This window comes from Caretta caretta, chromosome 20 (genome assembly GCF_965140235.1).
Source record: "Caretta caretta isolate rCarCar2 chromosome 20, rCarCar1.hap1, whole genome shotgun sequence".
NCBI lineage: Eukaryota > Metazoa > Chordata > Testudines > Cheloniidae > Caretta > Caretta caretta.
This window is the reverse complement of record NC_134225.1, coordinates 6,869,149-6,889,880: the sequence shown is the minus strand read 5'-3', so window position 1 is coordinate 6,889,880 and position 20,732 is coordinate 6,869,149. Positions and strand designations below refer to the sequence as shown.

The following is a 20,732-nucleotide window of genomic DNA, read 5'->3' as shown; positions in this document are numbered from 1 at the left end:
GTGCCTCACGTGATGTGCTCTGATCCTGTGGTGAGGGAGCTCATCTAGGTACCTTATAGCTAGAAGTTGGGGCAGCCCCAGCCCAGAATTTCCGAGCTGCCAGCCCATGGTCCCTGTAGCCTGATGCTCCCAAGGAAGCTGCCAATGCAATACTAACCCCCGCAGGCAGCTTCCTGACCCCCACAGCTGATGTCGGGCCTGGAGCATGGAGCCTGACCACACAGATTTGCTTTCTTGATGCAGTCAGGCTGACACATAGTCCATTTGGGAGCCTAGGAGGCCCCTAGATCCAATCTTGGGCACCTGAATAACTGGCTGGATTTCCACCAACAGCCCCCATGGACTCAACAGCTTTGCCTTTAATGGCCATGAAACATACGACGATTGCAGCCTGCTAGGCACTCCTCCTCCGTGCTTCATCTTCCATGGCCACATCCAAGCTTGGCCACTGTGGGAGACGGGCTACAGGGCTGGATGGACCCTGGATCTCTTCTGGGCCAGATGGACCACGAGTCTCAGTCTCCTCTGGGAGGATGGGCCACTGGTGTCTTCTGGACTGAACGGGCCACCGGTCTGTTCCCCTCGGCTGAGTCTTGCGTTGCCCTCTCCATCCCTGGAGTCAATCTTAGCCCTTTGTGCCCATGGCCAGTGTCAGCATTTGGGTGACTCCAGCACCCCACCCTGCTCTGTGCCCTAGCTCGTGAGCAGGAGGTCGAGAAGCTCCTGGAACTAAGAGCCCTCTGGCCAGCGTTAGCTTTCCCCACCTGCTCCCTTTGATCCTGGGAAGAGCAGGTGTATCCTTTCCCAAGTTGATTCGCTGGCAGACTGCCTCAGCCCGATGTCAATTTCACTTCCCCTGCTGCCCACCGGTTGTGCCAGCTGGGCTCCAGGTCACTTGGGAAGGAAACAGGGCCACAATTCACTTCCCAACAGCTGGGAGCAGGGGTGGGGGAGGGGGAAGGGGGCACCTGCTGGCTTCCCCTGAAAAATCTCAGCAGAGAGGCTGAGGAACCCACAGACACTGAACTGGTCCCCAAGGCGGAGCTGGGGCTCATCCCTCCTTATTACCTGCCTTAAAGGGCTCAGCTGAGATCAGGACCCATTGCGCTGGGTGCTGTACATGTGACAGCTGCCTCATTGGCCAACATGGGGAGTGCGCTGTGGAACTAGAAGCATGAGCTGCTAAAGTGCCAGGCTCCAAAGCTGTGAATGACTCAGGGGCTTACATAACAGACAGAAGGCACGCACTATCTAACAAGGAGTTGGAGGGGAAACTGAGGCACACAGGCTCACCCCAGGTCACACAGCAGCTCAGGGGCAGAGCTGGGACTAGAAGCGAGGTTTCCGGCGTCACTGGGCCACCTTTGCTAGCAAACAGGCAGTTCCACTTGCTGAAGCTGTCAAAAGAGCACCTCTGACCTCCCTGAACCGCCAGCAAGGCCTCCTGCTGCTCCTTCCCGGTTCCTGACTCCTCCACCCCCAGCTCCGGGCCACATCACGCAATCGGGGGAGGTTTACAAACTAGCTGCTGACCTCGGGGCCAGCTGGCTCGGCGCCCAGGCCTGGCGTCTCAGGGAAAGGGCTGATGCGTCGCTATCAATCTCCATCTCCTCCTGTCAACTCCACTCACGCTCTCTTTTCCCTTTCCCCCTACTCCAGAGGCGAAACACTGCTCCGGCCCGGCGCATTGAGCACTTGGTGAGTCCCTGCCTCCATTTATTCAGCCACCACCCCACCCCAAATCCATGCCCCACTCCTGGCATAAGCCGCCATGGGACCTTCCCTCCGCCCCAGGGGAAATGGGGAGAGATCCCAGCCCCCTCCCCCCAAAGCTTGGGGGACGGCTGGATGCTGGGATTTTTTATTGGGTGGGCTACAGAAATGACCCTTTCCTTGGGGAGAAGGCAGATCTGGGAAGCAGCCAGGGGGGTTGCTGACCCATAGCGCCTGGGGAATTCAGCCCAGGGGAGCCCTCTTCCTGCAGGGGTGCATTGCCCCGTGGACTCTGCCCCGTCCATTTCGGTGCAGGGCCAGGGGCAGGCTGGCCTGTGATGGCAGAGGAGTGACGCTGCAGGGGGCATTCTGTGTGATCGGGGGCCAGCCTCCGAAACCCTCCCCTTGAGACGTCCCCGACGCCTGATGCGGGGAGCTTGCGAAGGGATCTGGATTTCCCTTCCAGGACCCTGCATGGTTATTCCCACACCGGCCAGGTGTGGAAGGGAATTGGGCCATGAGGTACGGGGAGGGGGGTGGATGGGGTGATGGTGGGGAGGGGGTTGTTTGCCCATCTCCGGCCCTGCCCATTCATTAGGCCCTGTGGGGTGTTGCCGTAGGACACACGGGGTTGGGCCAAAGCCCCATTGTGCCGGCTGGTGGGAGCCCAGTGTGCTGACCTGTCTCATCCACGCCCTCTGAGGCCCAGTGCCCCCCCACACGCCCCGCCCCCTCCCCCTGCTCTGTTTGCACCCTGGCTGCCCCCAGCAGGTGTCGCTGTGCAGCCTGAGGCAGAAGAGGTGCAGCCGGGGGGCGAGGAGTTAGCCTGCCGGTGCAGATCTTACAAGTGGGGGGAGGCGAGTGGAGAACTCCGCCCGTCCTCTGGGCTGGGAGCCGGGGCCCCCGCCCACAGCCAATTCCATTAGGTCAGCGGGACTCTGGGAACAGAGTGAGGGCAGCTTGGATCCTGGCCTCTGACATCCCCCCGGGGGATCGCGAGTTGCAGGCTGGGCCCGGGCGGGACCTGTCACAGGCGCTCCCCGCTCTCCCGGGCCGTTCCCACCCTGCTTCCCGTCCCCGACCCCCCAGCAGCCTGGGCCCGGGGCTGTGGTTCGGTGCCAAGGAGTTAACACGGGGCCACGGGGACCCCAGATTTCCCCACGCTGACCGGCATCCCCCCTCCCCTCTCATCCCCCAGGGCTCCACCAAATCCCTCCACACCTCGAAGCAACGGAGCACGCTGCCCAGGTGAGTGGGTGAGGCCGGGGAGGGTACGGTTCGTAGCCTGCTCCTTGCCCGCTGCCCCTGCCATGGGGGGGGGGGGTTTGGCTCAGACACCGAGTGGGGGGATCCACTGCTGATCCGGGGGTACATCAATGGGCTGCACGAGGTGGGGTAAAGCCAGGCACCCTGCTAGTTGGGTGCGATACCCCAGGGAGCTGCCCACCCTGCAGGGGTGGGATACCCCCAGGAGCTGGTACACCCCGACACTCACCCCCCACCCCAGGAGCTTCAGCCTGGACCACGTGATGGAGCGCAAGTATGACTTCGACCTGACCTACATCACTGAGCGCATCATCTCCGTCTTCTTCCCCCCTGCCCTGGAGGAGCAGCGCTACCGCGGCAACCTGCGCGAGGTGGCGCAGATGCTCAAGTCCAAGCATGAGGATAAGTACACGGTAGGGGACAGGGAAAGGCAGCTGGGGCTAGTGGTTAGAGCGAGGGGGTTGGGAGCCAGGATTCCTGGGTTCTATCCCAACTCTGGGCGGGGAGTGGGCTCTAGTGGTTAGAGCAGGGGAGGATGGGAGCCAGGACTCCTGGGTTCTATCCCAGTTCTGGGCGGGGAGTGGGCTCTAGTGGTTAGAGCAGGGGAGGATGGGAGCCAGGACTCCTGGGTTCTATCCCAGCTCTGGGCGGGGAGTGGGCTCTAGTGGTTAGAGCAGGGGAGGATGGGAGCCAGGACTCCTGGGTTCTATCCCAGTTCTGGGCGGGGAGTGGGCTCTAGTGGTTAGAGCAGGGGAGGATGGGAGCCAGGACTCCTGGGTTCTATCCCAGTTCTGGGCGGGGAGTGGGCTCTAGTGGTTAGAGCAGGGGAGGATGGGAGCCAGTACTCCTGGGTTCTATCCCAGCTCTGGGCGGGGAGTGGGCTCTAGTGGTTAGAGCAGGGGAGGATGGGAGCAGGGGGAGGATACAGTCGTGGTCCGGCAGCCAATGAGCTCGCTCTCTGCCTTGCAGCTTTTCAACCTGTCCGAGAAGCGCCATGATATCAGCAGGCTGAACCCCAAGGTGAGAGGGGAGGGGCACCCCACGTCCTCCGGGAGATCCCTGGGTTCTCCCAGGGAAGGGCACCATTTCCAGGGAGGGGGCAGGGGGACCCCACTCTCTAGCTCTGAGCTGGCCCTTCCCAGCTGGCTGTGTTGGGGGTGGGAGGAGGAATCTAACTGCTTGCACCCCAACGTGGCGCAGGTTCAGGATTTCGGCTGGCCGGACATGCACGCGCCCCCCCTGGACAAGATCTGCTCCATCTGCAAAGCCATGGAGACCTGGCTGAACTCGGACCCCCAGCACGTCGTGGTGCTGCATTGCAAGGTGAGGGGGCAGGGTGGAGCTGGGGGGCAGGCGGGGGGCTGAGGAGGGGCACAGCGAGGAATGGGGGGAGGTTGGGGCGGGCAGTGCCCCTGACCCGTGGCGGGGTCATGCTGCTTTGGGGGTTGGGCTGCAGCAGGGACCCAACCCTGCAGGGCCCTGGCAGTGCTGGGGGGGTTGGGGGGGACGCCGGCCCTGACGCTCTCTCTCCGCTGCAGGGGAACAAGGGCAAGACGGGCGTCATCGTGGCCGCCTATATGCACTACAGCAAGATCTCTGCTAGGTACGGAGTGGGGGGGCGGTGAGCTTCCCTCCCGGCTGACCCCCCATCCCTTGGCGTGTGCTCGTCCCCTTTCCCTATTTCCGGCCCCGCCCTGGCTGCTTCCCCTTGGCCCAGCCCCACTGCCCCAGGGCAGTTACCTCCCACCCCCAACTGTTCCCCCCAACCCCCAGAGCTGTTCCCCTCCCCACTCCCCCCAGCCTTCCCCCCCTGCCCTGACTGTTCCCCCCACCCCCCAGGGCTCTTCCCCTCCCCACTCCCACCCCCTCCACCCAGCCTCCCCTGCCTCCCCACCCTGGCTCTTCCCCCCACCCCCTCGCCACTCCCACCCAGCCTCCCCCCAAGCCTGGCTGTTCCCCCCACCCCCCAGGGCTCTTCCCCTCCCCACTCCCACCCCCTCCACCAATACCCCCCCCGGCCCTGGCTGTTCCCCCCACCCCCCAGGGCAGTTCCCCACACCTTTCTTCCTTCCCTCACACTCCTCTGCTCCCCTCTCTCCCCTCCCCTGGAGCAGAGTCAGGCCCCGAGCCCAGGGGTCGCTCTGGCGGCCGGGGGCTCCCGCGCTGACCCCTGTGCTCTCCCCCGCAGCGCGGACCAGGCCCTTGGCACTCTGACCATGCGGAAATTCTGCGAGGACAAAGTAGCCGCGTCCCTGCAGCCATCCCAGAAAAGGTGAGGTGGGGGGGAGAGGCAGAGGAGGGGGATGTGGTGACCATTAAGGGACAGGGGAGGGTCCCCACTGGCTGGCCCCTCCCCGCCCGCCCGCTCCAGTGCGGGGAGGGCCAGGACCCTGGGGCTGAGCTGTCCCCCCTGAACCCCCCAGGTACATCAAGTACTTCAGCGGGCTGCTGTCGGGCACCATCAAGATGAATAGCAACACCCTGTTCCTGCACCACGTCCTTATTCCCGCCATCCCCAGCTTCGAGGCCAGCGGAGGTGAGTGCCACGGGGCACACGCAGACTCCGGCCCCGGGTGCCTGCCGACGCTCCCACGTGCAACAGGTGGGCACCCATGCAGGTGGAACCAGCCACCGTGCGCAAAGCAAGCGCACGCATGTGGGTGAGCCTGCCATCGTGTGCAAAATGTGCATGCTCACACTCGCACGCACAAGTGAGTACGCATGTGTGAACCTGCAGACCCGTGCACAACGTGTATGCTTGCGTGCACGCCAACCCAACGGGTGCGTGCAAATGAGCACTCGTCAACTTGCTGATGTGTGCAAAATGGGCACACGTGCACACACACTCGCCCATCGGCATGTGCACGATGGGCACGCTCACACGGGTGCGAATGTGCTGGGGTGTGCAAAACGGGCACGCTCACATGCCCAAACCTGCAGGCGTGTGCAAAGTGGGCCCGCGTTGCGTCGTGCACTCCCAGGAGTCCCGGGGCACAGACGCGTGTGAACCAGCTGTTTGGGCCTGCACGCATGGGTGTGGCATTGCACCCTCGCCAGGGAGCTCATGCCCCTGTGTCCTGAGCCAGTTACGAGGGCTCCCTGCCAGACTGGCTCAGCCCTTGGCTGAAGCAGCCTGCCCCCTTACCCTCTGCCCCCTCTCCCCATCCCGCCCTAGGCTACCAGCCCTTCCTGAAGATCTACCAGTCCATGCAGCTCGTCTACACCTCGGGGATCTAGTGAGTATGAGGCACCTGCTGCTTGGGAGCTGCTGGGCCCGTCCCCCAATGCTCTGACCCCAGCCCCGTGTTTCTCTGCCCTCCCTTGCAGCAGCGTCCCGGGCCCCGGCCCCCAGAAGCTGTGTGTCACCCTGGAGCCAGCCCTGCTGCTGAAAGGGGACGTGATGGTGAGTACGGCCAGCTCCAGGAAGGGGGGGGGGCTCTGCCGGGTAAGGAGTGGGCACAAAGTCCAGAGCCCACCACCACCAGCTCTGAGCCCGGGCTCAGCAGGCTGCTAGCAACAGAGCAGGAGGAACTGGGGGGCTGAGGCTCGATTGCCTGCCAGACAGCTCTGCAAGGCAGACAACAGGTGTGAGCATGGGGCTGTGCACACCCAGGATGGGGGGGTGCCAGTGTGCACAAATGGGGGGTGAGTGTGCCCGTGTGTGTGTGTGTGTGCGAGCATGGGGGTGTCAGCGTGCACAATGGGTGTGTATGAGTGTGCCTCTGTTTGCAGATGGGGTGATCCACGTGTGTGTGTGTGTGCACAGACGTGGGTGTGCATGGGGGGCTGTGGGCGTGTCCGTGGGTTTGCATGTGCCCGGGGGGGGCCACGGCAGGGCTGATTCCACCTTCACCCCCCCCAGGTGAAGTGCTACCACAAGCAGACTTGCAGCTCTGACCGGGACGTGGTTTTCCGCATCCAATTCCACACGTGCACCATCCACGGCACCCAGCTCTGGTTCGGGAAGGATGAGCTGGACGAGGCCTGGCAAGGTGAGCAGGGCAGGGGGCGGTACCATGGGCAGGCTCCAAACGGGGCGTCAGCATGCAGCTCAGAACCCTGTACGCACCTCGTGGCAGTGACCTGCCCTGCCCCAATACCTGGGACCCCTCTGCTCCCCCTGGCCCCCTCATACCCAGGAACCTCTGCTCTCCTTGGCCCCCTCGTACCTGGGACCCCTGTGCTTCCCCTGCCCCCTTGTACCTGGGACCCCGGGATCCCCCCTTCCCCCTTGTACCTAGGACCCCTCTTCTTCCCCTGCCCCCTCATACCCAGGACCCCTGGCTCCCTTTTGCCCCCTCGTGCCTGGGACCCCTCTGCTCCCCCTGCCCCCTCATGCCTGGGACCTCCCACCCCCTCTTGCTGTACCCTCAGCCAAAAGCTCCTCTGTTCACCGTGTGCTACGCTCTCCTTTCTTCTCCCCAGACGAGCGCTTCCCCTTTGAAGCCAGCGTGGAGTTCGTCTTCTCTTCCGGCCCTGAGAAGATGAAAGGTGAGGGGCTGGCAGGCAGGGAGGGGGGAAAGTTCCCCCGCACAGTGGTAGCACCCCCTAAGCCTCCCCCACCTTGCTGCGCTGAGCCAAGCTCGCCCAGGAATCCCCTGCCCCCTGGGCCAAGCCGGTAGGACACCCCCCACCCCCACAGCGAGCCAGGATTGACACCTCCAAGCCAGAAGTCCCATTGCCCTGAGCCAGGCTGGGAGGACCCCCCGAGCCAGGAGATCCCCCCCAGCTGGTGGGAGCCCCCCAACAGCCAGGAGACCCCCCACCCCCCCAGCTAGGCTGCTCTCAGCCCAGTCCCTCACGGAGGGAGCAGCCCACAAAGGGCCCATTTCCCAGACGGAGGGCTGCCCCAGCCCGTGGCCCTCACCAGTTCTCTCCCCTCAGGCCTGGAGACCTTACGGAACAGCCCATCCATCACAGTGGATTATAACATCTCCGATCCCATGGTGCGCTGGGACTCCTACGAGAACTTCAACCTGCACCACGAGGACAGCCTAGAAGGTACGTCCGGGCACCGGCAGGGCCTGGGCACAGCCACCCCCAGCCACCCGCTCCCGTATGCCACAGGGGTGACTGGCCAGGGCAGTGGGGCCACCCATAGAGAACAATGTGACTACGGGGCTGGTTGGAAGTCAGGACACCTGGCTTCTCTTCTCAGCTCAGCCGCTGCCCTGGGACCTTGGCCAAGCTGCTGCCCCTCTCTCTGCCTCAGTTTCCCCTCCTGCCCTTTGTCTCTTCAGACTGTGAGGAGGGAGATGGTTTTCCTGTCCCACGAATATTTTCCAGAGTTTCAAAAATGTTCCTCTCCCAAATCAGGACGAAAAGTCAAAACCTCCAAAAACGTGACCCAAAAAACTGGGGAAAATATGTCAGTTTGGGTCACTGGGTCAATGTTTTGTTTTGATCACTTGGAACCGTTTTGGTTCAATTTTGACCTTTCTTCCTCTCCCCCCACGCAATGTTTTTTCACTCTAATGAGCCAAAATTGCAGCACAAAAAGTCATTACGAACTGGGAAACTGGAACGTTTTCTTTCGAAATTGTCAAAACTTTTTTCCAGACACAGCTCGAACTGGGGGACTTGCCGCCCCTGCCCTGGCTTCACAAACCATTTCTGCTAAATCAGCATTTGTCTTCACGAATTCCCCCCCCCCCCCCCACGCCGGTTTGTCAGTAAATGCACGACTGGCTCTAATGGCGATCGCTTTGGGGCCAGCTGCTTGTGACATATGTACAGCGCCTACCACAGGGAGAGAAGGGGCAGCAGCAAAACCCACCCCTGAAGCAAGAGCCAGTGTTTGTGTAGGACCTACAGTTTTGTAGAGAGAGATTCCAAACCAAGGGGAGTGAATTGACAAAGGGATTGACATGAGGATCTGTGATGGCTTCTCTGATTGGGGGAGGGTTTGGGGGGCTGGGGCGGGGGCAGAAAATGAATGTCTTAAACCACCAGGGGATTTGTGGGAAAGTAATGGTTCCGGGATATTTGGTCATTGGCAGGAAGGGTTGTTCCTGGGGTCTAGCACCCCCTGGTGGAACGAGTCTAAGTGAATTTCTGAAGTCGTGCATGTGTGTCTGTGAGGACACGTGTGTGTTCATGTCTGTATGTGCCTCTTTGGGTTGCGTCTCTGTATGTGTGTGTGTGTGTGTAACTTTACGTGTGTGTAACTTTTTTGTGGGGGAGGCTCTCTGTGTTCATGAAGTTGTTGTGGGTTTCGTTTTGTGGTTGTCAGTGAGATTTTCAAAGGTATGAATGGAAGTTAGGGTGTGTGTGTGTGTGTGTGTGTGTGTGTGTCCCTGCTGCCCCTGTCAGCGGAGATGAGCCCTGCATAGTGTGTGTGTGGGTCCATGCTGCCCACTGCTGGAGGGGATGAGACCTTCTCCGTGTGTGTGTGTCCCTGCTGCCCTCTGCTGGAGGGGATGAGACCTGCTCTGTGTGTGTGAGTGTGTCTCTGCTGCCCCCTGCTGGCGAGGATGAGCCCTCCTGTGTACGTGTGCGTGTGTGCTGCCCCCTGCTGGCAGGGACGAACCCCACCCTGCTGGCCGATCACACGTCCTGGCATCCCTGTGCGGTCGGTGCCCGAGGACAGCCCTGACTGGGCCCTGCTGTCTGCTCCCCCACAGACATGTCCCACACCCGCGGCCCCATCGACGGCAGCCTCTACGCCAAGATCAAGAAGAAGCGGAACCTGAGCGGCTTCTCCGGCGGCGGCAGCGGGAGCCCGGCCAGTGCCGACTCCACCCAGCAGGGCAGCCGCTTCCTCTCCGTCAGCAGCGACTCGGGCCACTCCTCCATGCTGGCCGAACCCTCCCCTCCCGCCAAGCCGCTGCCCACGCCGGCTGAGAGGGAGGAGCTGGACAGGCTGCTCGGGGGCTTCGGGGTCAAGGCCAGGCCGGAGACCCCCAAACAACAGAGCGGGGCATCCCCGCACCGGGAGCTGGGGGGATGCCCGCCCAGCAACGGGGCCAGGGACAGGGAGACGGCCATCTTGGAAGATGAGCTGGTGGAAATGAGCCCCTTCGGGCCTCTGGCGTACCCCAGCCGGCGCCCCGGCCTGACCCGCCACTGCTCCTGCCGCCTGGGCTACCGCTCGCAGAGCTGCCCGGGCGCCCACAGCCCCGAGAGGCTGCCCAATGGCGCCTACTACAGGCCAGAGGGCACCTTGGAGCGCCGGCGCCTGGTGTACAGCACCAACGGGGTCCACTTGCACCCCGCCGAGGGCTACCCCTGCCTGCCGCAGGAGACCGGGCCGGGGGAGAAACGGCGGGTGTATCGCTCCCTCTCCGAGGGCCTGCAGCCCCTCGCCCACCCCTACGCCTACGAGCTGCCCCACAGCCCCGGTAAGCGGGAGGACCTGGCCTACAAGCCGCCCAGCTACCGGGAGGTGCTGATCCTGGAGGAGGAGCCCGCGTGCGGCTTGGAGCTGTGCCCGTGCCAGGACTGCCAGGAGAAGGTTCACGAGGAAGCCGGCCTGCCCCCCACCACCGCCTTCTACGGCCTGCACCTGGGCAGCCGCGAGCCCGAGGAGTGGGCCCATGAGCGTGCCAAGTCCCCCCTGTCCCGGTCAGGGCACCCCGGCCAGTCCCTGCCCCTGTTGATGCCGGCCGCCTACAGCCAGCGTACCCGGGGGCATCACGAGGTCTTTGAGTTCGAGCCCGCCCATGCCAAGATGCCGGTGCACTTTGGCCACAGCTACCCGGCACAGCCCATGCCCGGCGCCCATCAGAAGGGCCATGCCCATCACAAGGGCATGGAGCAGAGCCTGGAGCCCTTCCACTACCGCTATGGCCCACCCTACCCCGCCCTGCTGCCCCACGGCGCCTACGCCTGTGGCCCCCCCACCCATTGCCCCCAGCCACCCTTCTATGGCCGGTCCCCAGCCAGGCCCTGCGCCTCCCCCCCGGACACGCCGGGCTACCACTCGCCCCCATCCAGCTCGGCGTCCCCTGTCAGCTCAGCCTACCCGGCCTCCAGGAAGCAAAGCTACGAGCCCCAGTCCCTGGAGACAGGCCAGGGCTATCCACGCCTGGGGCACCAGGACCGGACGCCTGCCGGTGAGTCCCTAATATGGCATGGCACTGGCTACCAGGCCTGGGGACTGGCTAGTGGCCCTGGGGGGAGAGGGCTGGTGTGTGACTAATGGAGGGATGGGTAATCTTGCCAACAGCCACGCAGGGGAGAGGACTGATGGTGGCTAAAAGGGGGTGGTGGGTGGCTTATAGCTGTGGGGGGAGCGGGCTGGTATGTGGCCGATGGGGAGGGGGGAAATCTGGCTGACAGCCAGGAGGGTGGGGGGCATGGCCTGCCTTTCACGCTGGCTGCTCTCCCCCCAGAGATGCAGGGCCCTGGGGACGAGGCACCCTGGCGAGACGCCCCTGGCTCCCTGCGCCAGCCCCCCTGGGAGGCTCACGCCGCCTGCCCCGCGCCCCCCGAGCTGTCAGGCCCGCCAACTCCTCTGCACACCAGCAGCCCGGTGCAGAGCAAAGACAGGTGCGTGCCACCCACTGTGCAGGGCGGGGGGTGGTTATGGAGTCACCCATGCGGCAGAGACCCAGAGATCCCAGGGTGGGCGCAGCAAGGCCCAGTGGCAGAGGGGTCCTAGGGCCAGAAGCAGTCTCCCCACACACACACACTCAAAGGAGACCAGCTCCCCTGTCAGTTGCCAGGCCCCCAACACCCCTTGGGAGTGACAGGTTGATGCCCCCGGTGCCAGGGCACTGCTCCCCCTGCACCAGCTGTCCCAGGGTCGAAGCTCCCTGCCCCTGGCCAGGGGACAGTCGTCCCCACTAGGAACAGCCTCTTGGGGTCCCCCGGGGAAGCACCAGCTTGTGCCCTGCTGCCCTGGCACAAGCTTCTGTTTGCCCTTTGTGGGCCCTTGGCCCCAGTGTTGTGGGTTGTACTGTGCCCTGCCCCTCATGTGCTGGCTGGTGCCTAGGGTGATACTGAGTGTGCCCCCTCTGTGATTCCACAGCCCGGCGATGCCCAAAGGCAGCACCCCGGCTGCCAGCCTGCAGGAGAGCTCGGCATGCTCCAGCCCCGAGGACACAGCCCCACCCAGCGACAAGAGAACCCCAGAGATGAGCTTAGTCCTGCCAGGGGCCACGCCCAGCCCCACACAGCCCCCTTCTCCAACACAGGCCTGTGCCCACGGAGCCACCTCCAGGGCCCAGTCCAATGGGCCGGCCCCAAGGCAGCCCTGTCTCCGAGCCCACAGTCCCGCCAGCCCGCCCCAGGGCACCGGCCTATCCAGGGTGAACCCGGGAGACAGCCCGCGTCACCTGAATGGCCCCAGCTACCCAGCTGTCTCCCCTGATTCATCCCCCAGCAATGGGACCCCAGCACATCCGCTGCCTCCTGGCATGGACAGGCTGGACCAACGCAGCCCCCCGACCGCGCCCATCCACAGCCCGGCCTGTGCCAGCTGCAGAGCGACAGCTACGCTCAGGAACCCAGCCCCCTACAACGGGCACCTGCATAGTGACAGAGCCGAGCTGGCCCCGGGCACCCTGGCCCGCTGCCCCAACGGCAGCCCCCTCCCGAGCCCCATCAGCGTGCAGGTCCCAGCCCCCTACTGCCCCTCCGACCTGCAGTGCTCCCCGACCCCTGCCTTCCCCATCACCACAGCCTACTACTCGGGCGGGGAGAGGAGCCCGCTGCCCCCGGGCTCCCCCAGCCAGGGCCACGCCTGCGATTCACTGCAGCAGCCGCCGTTGCCCGAGAAGCGCCACACACCAGCGGCTGGCAGCTGGGAGAGGAGCTCGCCCCCAGGACGTGGCACCGGGACAGGCCACCACGTCACCTTCGCGCCCGACACCGCCAGGCCAGACCCAGGTGGGAGATAGGCTCCGCTGCGGGGATGGGAGGATGGCACCAGGGTCCTTTCATAATCCGCCAGCCCAGGCAGTGAGGGTCTGAGCTGCCCCACAGCCAGCATTTCTGCCCCGATCCCTACAGCGCCCCCTGCTGGGAGAGGCCGGGCAGTGTATCTGGGAACTCCTGCTACGGCCAGCATTCCTGCCCCGATCCCTACAAAGCCCCTGCTGGGAGCAGCCAGGCAGAGTATCTGGGAACTCCTGCTACGGCCAGCATTCCTGCCCCGATCCCTACAAAGCCCCTGCTGGGAGAGGCCGGGCAGTGTATCTGGGAACTCCTGCTACGGCCAGCACTCCTGCCCTGCTCCCTACAGCGCCCCCTGCTGGGAGAGGCCAGGCAGTGTATCTGGGAACTCCTGCTATGGCCAGTGCTCCTGCCCCGATCCCTACAAAGCCCCTGCTGGGAGAGGCCAGGCAGAGTAGCTGGGAACTCCCACTACGGCCAGCGCTCCTGCCCCACTCCCTACAGCGCCCCTGCTGGGAGAGGCTGAGCTGGAAGCAATGACGGAAGGTGAGATACTCCCCCCCCCCCCCCCCAGTTTAGTAGGTTCCCCCTTGAAACGTGAGCAAGGGTTTCTTTCACCGGCATCCCCGTCCGGCTCACCGGGGGCCGCTGTTCCCTTTCAGACACGCAGCCGGAGAGCCACAGCAACGTCAAATTTGTCCAGGATACGTCCAAGTTTTGGTATAAACCCAACCTGTCCCGGGACCAAGGTACAGTGTGCTGGGGGGGGGCGGGGGGAGCGGGGCTTACCTTGATTCAGTTCACACACGGGTTGGTTAGAATTTAGCAGCAGCCATGTGATATATTTTTAAGTAGGAAAAATCTTTCCCTAGACCTGCACTCCTGCTCCAGGCTGCGCTCAGCTTCCAGAGCTGGGACTAGAACCCAGAGGGCCAAATTCCACCTGCTCTAACCACTAGACCCCACTCCCATCAGAACCCAGGCGTCCTGACAGCTGCCACCCTGTTCTAACCACTAGACCCCACTCCCATCAGAACCCTACAGTTGGCGATAGAACCCAGTAGTCCTGGCTCTCAGCCTCGCCCCTCCCGCCCCCCAAACCTAACTAGAAGGCCGCACACCCCTCCCATATAGAACCATCCAGGACACCAGGGGCATCCTCAGAGCTCGGCTGTCCAGTCACCCCAGTCAGTCTGTATGGAGGGGCAGGCTGGGACATGCAGCCCGAATTCCATCCCGGCCAGGGCCATGCAGCGGGCGCCGTCTGGGCATGAACCCCTGTGGGGCAGGAGGCAGCTTCCCCCCTGAATGGCACCCCACCTGCACCACGGGGCTTGGCTGCTACAGGGCTAGGGGACTCGTGGGAGGGAGCCGTGGTTCTCTCCACAGATCCTCCCTCGTGGGCAATGTAGGCAAGGCGACAGCTGGCAGAGGAGCGGGCAGGGTGACGGCTGACACAGGAAGCTCAAACAGGCTCTTCCCCTTGTCGTCCCCCTCGAGCAGCCATCGCCCTGCTGAAGGACAAGGAGCCCGGCTGCTTCCTCATCCGTGACAGCAACTCCTTCCAAGGTGCCTACGGGCTGGCTCTGAAAGTGGCGACGCCCCCGGCCAACTGCCTCACCCTCCCTTCCAAAGGTAAGGCGCAGACACTCCCGGCTGAGCCCCACAGCAGGAACCGATGACCATTACCCCCAGGTTGTAGGTGGGGAAACTGAGGCACAGACTCTGGGGCAGGAAGCTGGGAAGAGAACCCAGGAGTCCTGGCTCCTGGGCTCGTTCCTGCTCAAACTACTAGAGCCCGTTCCCTTCCCAGAGCCAGGAACAGAACCCTGGAGTCCTGACTGCCAACCCCCTCCCCTACCCTACTAGCCCTTCCATTGCCCTTTGGGAGCTGGTGCCCACCCCATTGCCAGGGTACTCCCAGTCCCACCGGCACCAAGGAGGAGGCAGGGCGTGGGGCTTGGGGAGGGGCGGCGGGTCTGCAGCGAGGGTCTCTCACCTGGCTGGGTCCCTGCCCAGGTGACCCCATGGAGCAGCTGGTGCGTCACTTCCTGATTGAGACAGGCCCCAAGGGGGTGAAGATCAAGGGCTGCCAGAATGAACCCTATTTCGGTGAGTGATGGGGGTGGGGGACCCCCACTCATGTCCTTCAACTCCCCGGCCCTTGGCTGCCAGCCCTTGGCATGTCGACCACTGAGCGATCAGCACCTGCAGCAGGGGGCATCTTGCCACCCCAGCCCATTCCAGGCACGGAGCTTGGCCTTGGGTCTCCTGCAAAGACGCCAGCTTGTCCCTCACCCCAGCCGCCGCTTGGGGCTTCTGCCCCCCACCCCTTCGCTGCCTGCAGGGGGGAGTCTGGGGTGCAGTGGCGGGGAGAGGGGAGGGGCAGCAGGCTGGACCTGCTTCGGGGTCTTGGAGGGGGTGAAAGCAGAAGGACATCAGAGCTCGGGCGTTGGGTAGCAAAGGGCATCGAGGAAGGGGGCCAGGGTGGGTGCATGGGGAAGAGGGCTGGGTGGGGGCAGGTGCCAGAGGAGCCGCTGATTGTGGGCCCGGGGAAGGGGCTGGGGCAGGGGAAGCTGATTGTGTGTGTGCCCTACAGGAAGCCTGCCCGCCCTGGTCTCGCAGCACTCCATCACCCCCATCTCTCTGCCCTGCAAGCTCCGGATCCCCAGCAGAGGTGGGTACCCAGGGAGGGGGCACCCCCAGCCCCGGCTCTGGAGACCTCTCAGCCCCAGGGGCCCGTGGCGATGGTCCCATCTGACACTGCTGCAGAACATGCTCTGCACACACCCACTCGGGCACCCAGGGAGGGGGCAGCACCCTTCCCCGCACCTCCCGCCCTGCACCCCTCTGTCAGCAGAGAGGGAGGCCCTGCCCTGACTGCGTTCTCCCACAAGGGGGCGCTACCCACAGGTTTGAATCCCGCCTGCATCCCTCAGCCCTGGCCGAGGCGGTTCCTGGCTGCTTGGACAAGGCCACAAGCCCAGGGCCCCTCTGCTCCATGAGGGCAGCACCCAGATCCCCCCCGAAACAAGGGCTTGCTTTGCTGTTAGCAGGCCAGATCCCCATCACCCACACTGACACGAACTCAGGCCGCACAGACAGGTGAACCCAGGAGTCCTTGTCCCCAGGGCGTGGCCCCTGGCAGAGCTGGGAATGGAATCCAAGAGTCCTGACTCCCAGCACTAGCCCCGCCCCCTGCTCTAACCACTAGCCCCCCCATGCCCCTCCCAGAGCTGGGAATGGAACCCAGGAGTCCTGGTTGCTTGCTGCAGCCACTAGCCCACACTGCCTCTGCATCCCTCTCTCGCTCAGATCCCATGGAGGAGACCCCGGACATGGCCATTCCCACCAACGTGAGCACGGCGGCTGATTTGTTGAAGCAGGGTGCGGGTAGGTCAGGCGGGCCGAGCAGGGTGGGCGGTCCCAGCACCCCCTTGGGGCTGGGAGCCGGCTGCGGTGGCATGGGGGCAGTAGGGATCACATGGGTAAAGTTGGGGGGTCTTGGGAGATGCCCACCCACGCCCACTGGCCACTCAGCACAGAGCCAGCCCAGGCCAGGCCCAGCTTCATGGCCACCCTCCCTGGCAGCGCAGGGCGGCCTGGCCGGGAGACCTGGACTGGGGTGGGAGGGTCTCTCCGTTGGAGTCTGCAGAGGGGGGTCTGGTGGGTCACAGAGAGTTGGGGGTGGGGTTTGGGGCCAGCTGACTCCCCAGTCAGACCTGTGGGGGGCCCCAGCCCGGCTCCCCCCGGCTGGGGCATGGTGCTGAGGCCAGGGGTTGGGGGGAACGAGGCCCCTGGGGGCTGCCCCCCGGTGCTGATGGCTCGTCCCTTGTCCAGCCTGCAGCGTGCTCTACCTCAGCTCGGTGGAGACGGAGTCGCTGACGGGCCCCCAGGCCGTGGCCAAGGCGGCCGCCAGCACCCTGAGTTGCAGCCCCCGCCCGCCCGCCTGCCTCGTGCACTTCAAGGTCTCGACCCAGGGCATCACCCTGACAGACAATCAGAGGAAGTAAGTGTCTCCCCTGCCACGTGGGCAGGCACCGTGCCCCCCTCCTAGGGGGCAGTCCCATTGGGCAGGCACACGCTGTCCCCCTCCTGCCCTGATCTGTAAGGGGAGACCCCCAGGCTCTGCCCAGGCCCCAACCCTGCCCTCTCTGGGGCATCCCTTCCACCCTCTGCCTACCGTGGAGCATCCCAGGCCCCACCCCCCACCTACGGCGGGCATCACCTGTCCAGGCTCCGCCCTGTGCTGCAAATACCCCTCCCCATCCCCTCGCTGCCCCTTCTCCCGTCCTCGTGCTGGGGGGCTGACCCTGCCCCGGGCCACCTGCCCAGCACCCTGCACTGACACCCAGCCATTGGCTTGATCCAACAGGCTGTTCTTCCGGCGCCATTACCCTGTGACCAGCATCACCTTCTGCAGCACGGACCCACAGGACAGGAGGTATCGGACACGTCCACACCCAAACAGTGGGTGCCAGGAGCTCCCCCACAGCCTGCGCTCCTGCCCTGCTCCCCACAGTGCCCCCTGCTGGGAGAGGCCGGGACTGGAGTAGCCGGGCGCTCCCCCGATGGCCTGCCCGCCTGCCCCGCTCCCCACAGCGCCCCCTGCTGGGAGAGGCCGGGACTGGAGTAGCCGGGCGCTCCCCCACAGCCTGCGCTCCTGCTGGGAGAGGCTGGGACTGGAGTAGCCAGGCGCTCCCTTACAGCCTGCGCTTCTGCCCCGCTCCCCACAGCGTCCCCTGCGGAGAGGCCGGGACTGGAGTAGCCGGGTGCTCCTCCAATGGCCCGCGCTCCTGCCCTACTCCCCACAGCACCCCCTGCTGGGGGTCACTGGGACTACAGTAGCCAGGAGTTCCCCCCCATGGCCAGCCCTCCTGCCCCGCTCCCCACAGAGCCCCATGCTGGGAGTCTGGCGTCAACGGGTGCTCCCCCTAGCATCGGTGTCACTTGGAGCAAATATCATTTTCCCTGCTGAGCGACAAGGGCTGTTTGTTTGTTTAACTGCAGGTGGACGAATCCGGACGGCACCACCTCCAAGTGAGTGCAGGGAGGGGCCGGGCCAGCGCTGCAGCCAAAGCCCACTCGCGCACCTGGCCCAGCCACGGGGCTGCCCTGGTGTAGAATCAGAGACCCTGTGACCTGCACAGCCCTCCCCCAGGGACCCCTGCACGGCCAGGACAGACAGACCCTCCCCCAGGGACCCCTGCACGGCCGGGACAGACAGACCCTCCCCCAGGGACCCCTGCATGGCCAGGACAGAGCCTTCCCTCAGGGACCCCTGCACGGCCGGGGCTGACAGACCCTCCCCCAGGGACCCCTGCACGGCCAGGACAGACAGACCCTCCCCCAGGGACCCCTGCACGGCCGGGACAGACAGACCCTCCCCCAGGGACCCCTGCACGGCCGGGACCGACAGAGCCTCCCCTAGAGACCCCTGCACGGCCGGGACCGACAGAGCCTCCCCCAGGGACCCCTGCACGGCCGGGACAGATAGACCCTCCCCCAGGGACCCCTGCATGGCCAGGACAGAGCCTTCCCCCAGGGACCCCTGCACGGCCGGGACAGACAGACCCTCCCCCAGGGACCCCTGCACGGCCGGGACAGAGCCTTCCCTCAGGGACCCCTGCACGGCCGGGGCTGACAGACCCTCCCCCAGGGACCCCTGCACGGCCAGGACAGACAGACCCTCCCACAGGGACCCCAGCACAGCTGAGATTAAAAACCCTTCCCCAGGGAACTCCTCCACCCTGTCCAGTAACCTGCAGGGCTCTGCTCTGGGGCTGGCCCTTCTGTTTGTCCCATGGATGCGCTTGCTTGTAGCATCCTTATGATTTCACCCTGTTTCCCCCAGGGTGGACATCGCAGGTCTGGGGTGGGCGCAGCAGGGCTGGGGTCAGCAGGGCCACGGTGGGTGCAATGGGGCTGGGATCAGTGGGGCCGGGGTGGGCACAGCAGGGCTGGGGTGGGTGCAGTGGGGCTGGAGTGGCACCATGGGGTCAGGTTTGACCCAGTGGGGCTGGAGTGGCACCATGGGGTCAGCGCCACGGGGTCAGGTCAGCGCCGTGCGGGGGGCCAGGTCAGCGCCGGGGAAGCTGGCTTGCCGGCCGGCTCGCTCCAGTTTCGTCTCCTCCCTCGCAGGCTCTTCGGCTTTGTGGCTAAGAAGCAGGGCAGCCCCTGCGAGAACGTCTGCCACCTCTTCGCCGAGCTCGACCCTGAGCAGCCGGCCTTGGCCATCGTCAACTTCATCACCAAGGTCATGCTGGGGACGCACCGGAAATGAGCGAGGCCGGGGAGGAGAGACGTGGGCGCTGGCCTTCGCCCACGGCCCGCAGAGAGACGCCAGCCCTGCCCCTTCCCCCCCCCCCCCCCGCCCTCCCCGGCCAGCGCCCAGCCACGCAGGGGGCAGCGGCTCCCAGCGGGGGCAGGGGCTGGCCTGCGGGTGCGGCCCACCCGTCTGCTGACCCTCACACAGGCCTGATCCCTCTCTCCCGTCAGTTGGGATGGGGAGGGGGGGGTTTCTCATCTAGCCCTTCCCCCCCCCCCCCAGCTCAAAGCTTTAACCCCCTCAGAGCCACCAAAAACCAAAGGCACCTTCCTAACGGGGGGGCCCGGTTCGGTCTCACACCCTGTGGTGGCACAGCAGGGGTTAATGCTCAGGGCTGTGGAAGGGGGTGGCCTCGGGGGGTGCAGGGTCACTGGAGACAGTGGGGGGCATGGAAGAGGTGGGCAGCCAGGGGCTGGGCCGTTGCCAAGGGGATGAGGGATCCTGGAGGGGGAAGTGTCTGAGAAGCTGTAAGTGCTGAAGGAGCAGGGGGCAGGAGCGTGCGGCGTTTAGCAAGGCCAGGGCCCACCCCAGGGTGCCCGGCCCTGCCTGGGGTTGCCGGGCGCCGAGGGAGTGGGAGGGACAAGTTCATGCTCCCGGCCTGATCGGTGCGGGCACTTGGCTTTGACAGGATTCAAGAGCAGAGCCAGCGTGGTCTAGGGGGTTAAAGGAGGAGTGGGGCTGGCGCTCAGGACTCCTGGGTTCTAGTCCCAGCTCATGGAGGGGCGTGGGACCTAGAGCGGGGCCGGGGCTGGGTGCTAGGACTCCTGGGTTCTATTCCCAGCTCATGGAGGGGTGTGGGACCTAGAGCGGGGGCGGGGCTGGGTACTAGGACTCCTGGGTTCTATCCCCAAGGCCCCCGCCCAGCAGTGGGAGAGTTAGCAAGTGCAACGTCAGCCCCAATGCGAGGGGGCGGTTGTTTCGCGGCGGGCCAGCTGCCTACAGGGGCGGGCTGCTCCCACAGCCGAGACCCCGCCAGCGCAGGCAGGGCCGACTCTGGCCCTGCTGCCCGAGAGCACCAGCGCCTTGGGGGGAGAGGCAGCTGGGGCCCAGCCAACGCCCCACAGCCGCTGCTTCGCCATCTGCCTCCAGTGCGGAGGAAGGGCTGCAGCCGGCCGCTGCCGAAGGCCTCGCTCCGTGGGGGGGGCGATTTAATTAAGAGAAGAGATCTATTTTTGTCTAATAAAGAATTTATATGACCTCCAGGCAGAGGCGTCTCTCTGCCGTCTACTGGGGGGAGTGGAACGTGGGGCCTTAGCCAGCCGCGTCTTTTTTTCTCCTTTGTACAAATTTCGACGGAAGCTCTCGGATCCCACTTGTAACTGCCCTAGAACAACCTGCCGGGGGAAAATACGCCCTCCCCCCCCGCCATGCCTCCCAGCTGGCGCCAGGCGTCTGCCCCGCTGTGTAGCCCGGCTCACTGCTCTGGGCAAGCTGCCTCCAGGCCCATCTTTGCGCCTACCGGGCCGAGCCGAGCCTGGAATTTGGGAAAGGGGCTGAGGGGAGTGAGAGACCCAGCCCCTTGTCGGATCGGAGCAGCAAGGGAGAACTCAGCCAGCAAGCGGGAAGGGAAGGAGGGAGAAGGAGCTCC

At 64.8% G+C, this 20,732-nt stretch overlaps 1 protein-coding gene across 6 annotated transcripts in view; it reads left to right on the top strand.

Annotated features, from left to right (window-relative positions):
• Positions 1-20,346, top strand: part of TNS2 (tensin 2) — a 56,771-nt gene extending 36,425 nt beyond the window's left edge. For all 6 annotated transcript variants that reach the window (XM_048834756.2, XM_048834759.2, XM_048834757.2 and 3 more), the window contains 25 exons: positions 1,660-1,698; positions 2,912-2,961; positions 3,221-3,392; positions 3,949-3,999; positions 4,180-4,302; positions 4,518-4,582; positions 5,168-5,251; positions 5,403-5,515; positions 6,155-6,215; positions 6,307-6,382; positions 6,842-6,971; positions 7,405-7,470; positions 7,864-7,980; positions 9,603-11,033; positions 11,313-11,469; positions 11,951-12,810; positions 13,479-13,565; positions 14,320-14,451; positions 14,836-14,928; positions 15,416-15,493; positions 16,132-16,209; positions 16,657-16,825; positions 17,192-17,260; positions 17,827-17,856; positions 18,958-20,346. In XM_048834756.2, coding sequence (XP_048690713.2) covers positions 1,660-1,698; positions 2,912-2,961; positions 3,221-3,392; positions 3,949-3,999; positions 4,180-4,302; positions 4,518-4,582; positions 5,168-5,251; positions 5,403-5,515; positions 6,155-6,215; positions 6,307-6,382; positions 6,842-6,971; positions 7,405-7,470; positions 7,864-7,980; positions 9,603-11,033; positions 11,313-11,469; positions 11,951-12,810; positions 13,479-13,565; positions 14,320-14,451; positions 14,836-14,928; positions 15,416-15,493; positions 16,132-16,209; positions 16,657-16,825; positions 17,192-17,260; positions 17,827-17,856; positions 18,958-19,099 — 4,473 coding nt within the window. In that variant the 3' untranslated portion in view covers positions 19,100-20,346. The remainder of the gene's footprint in view (positions 1-1,659; positions 1,699-2,911; positions 2,962-3,220; positions 3,393-3,948; positions 4,000-4,179; positions 4,303-4,517; positions 4,583-5,167; positions 5,252-5,402; positions 5,516-6,154; positions 6,216-6,306; positions 6,383-6,841; positions 6,972-7,404; positions 7,471-7,863; positions 7,981-9,602; positions 11,034-11,312; positions 11,470-11,950; positions 12,811-13,478; positions 13,566-14,319; positions 14,452-14,835; positions 14,929-15,415; positions 15,494-16,131; positions 16,210-16,656; positions 16,826-17,191; positions 17,261-17,826; positions 17,857-18,957) is intronic.
• Positions 20,347-20,732: the final 386 nt, after the last annotated feature.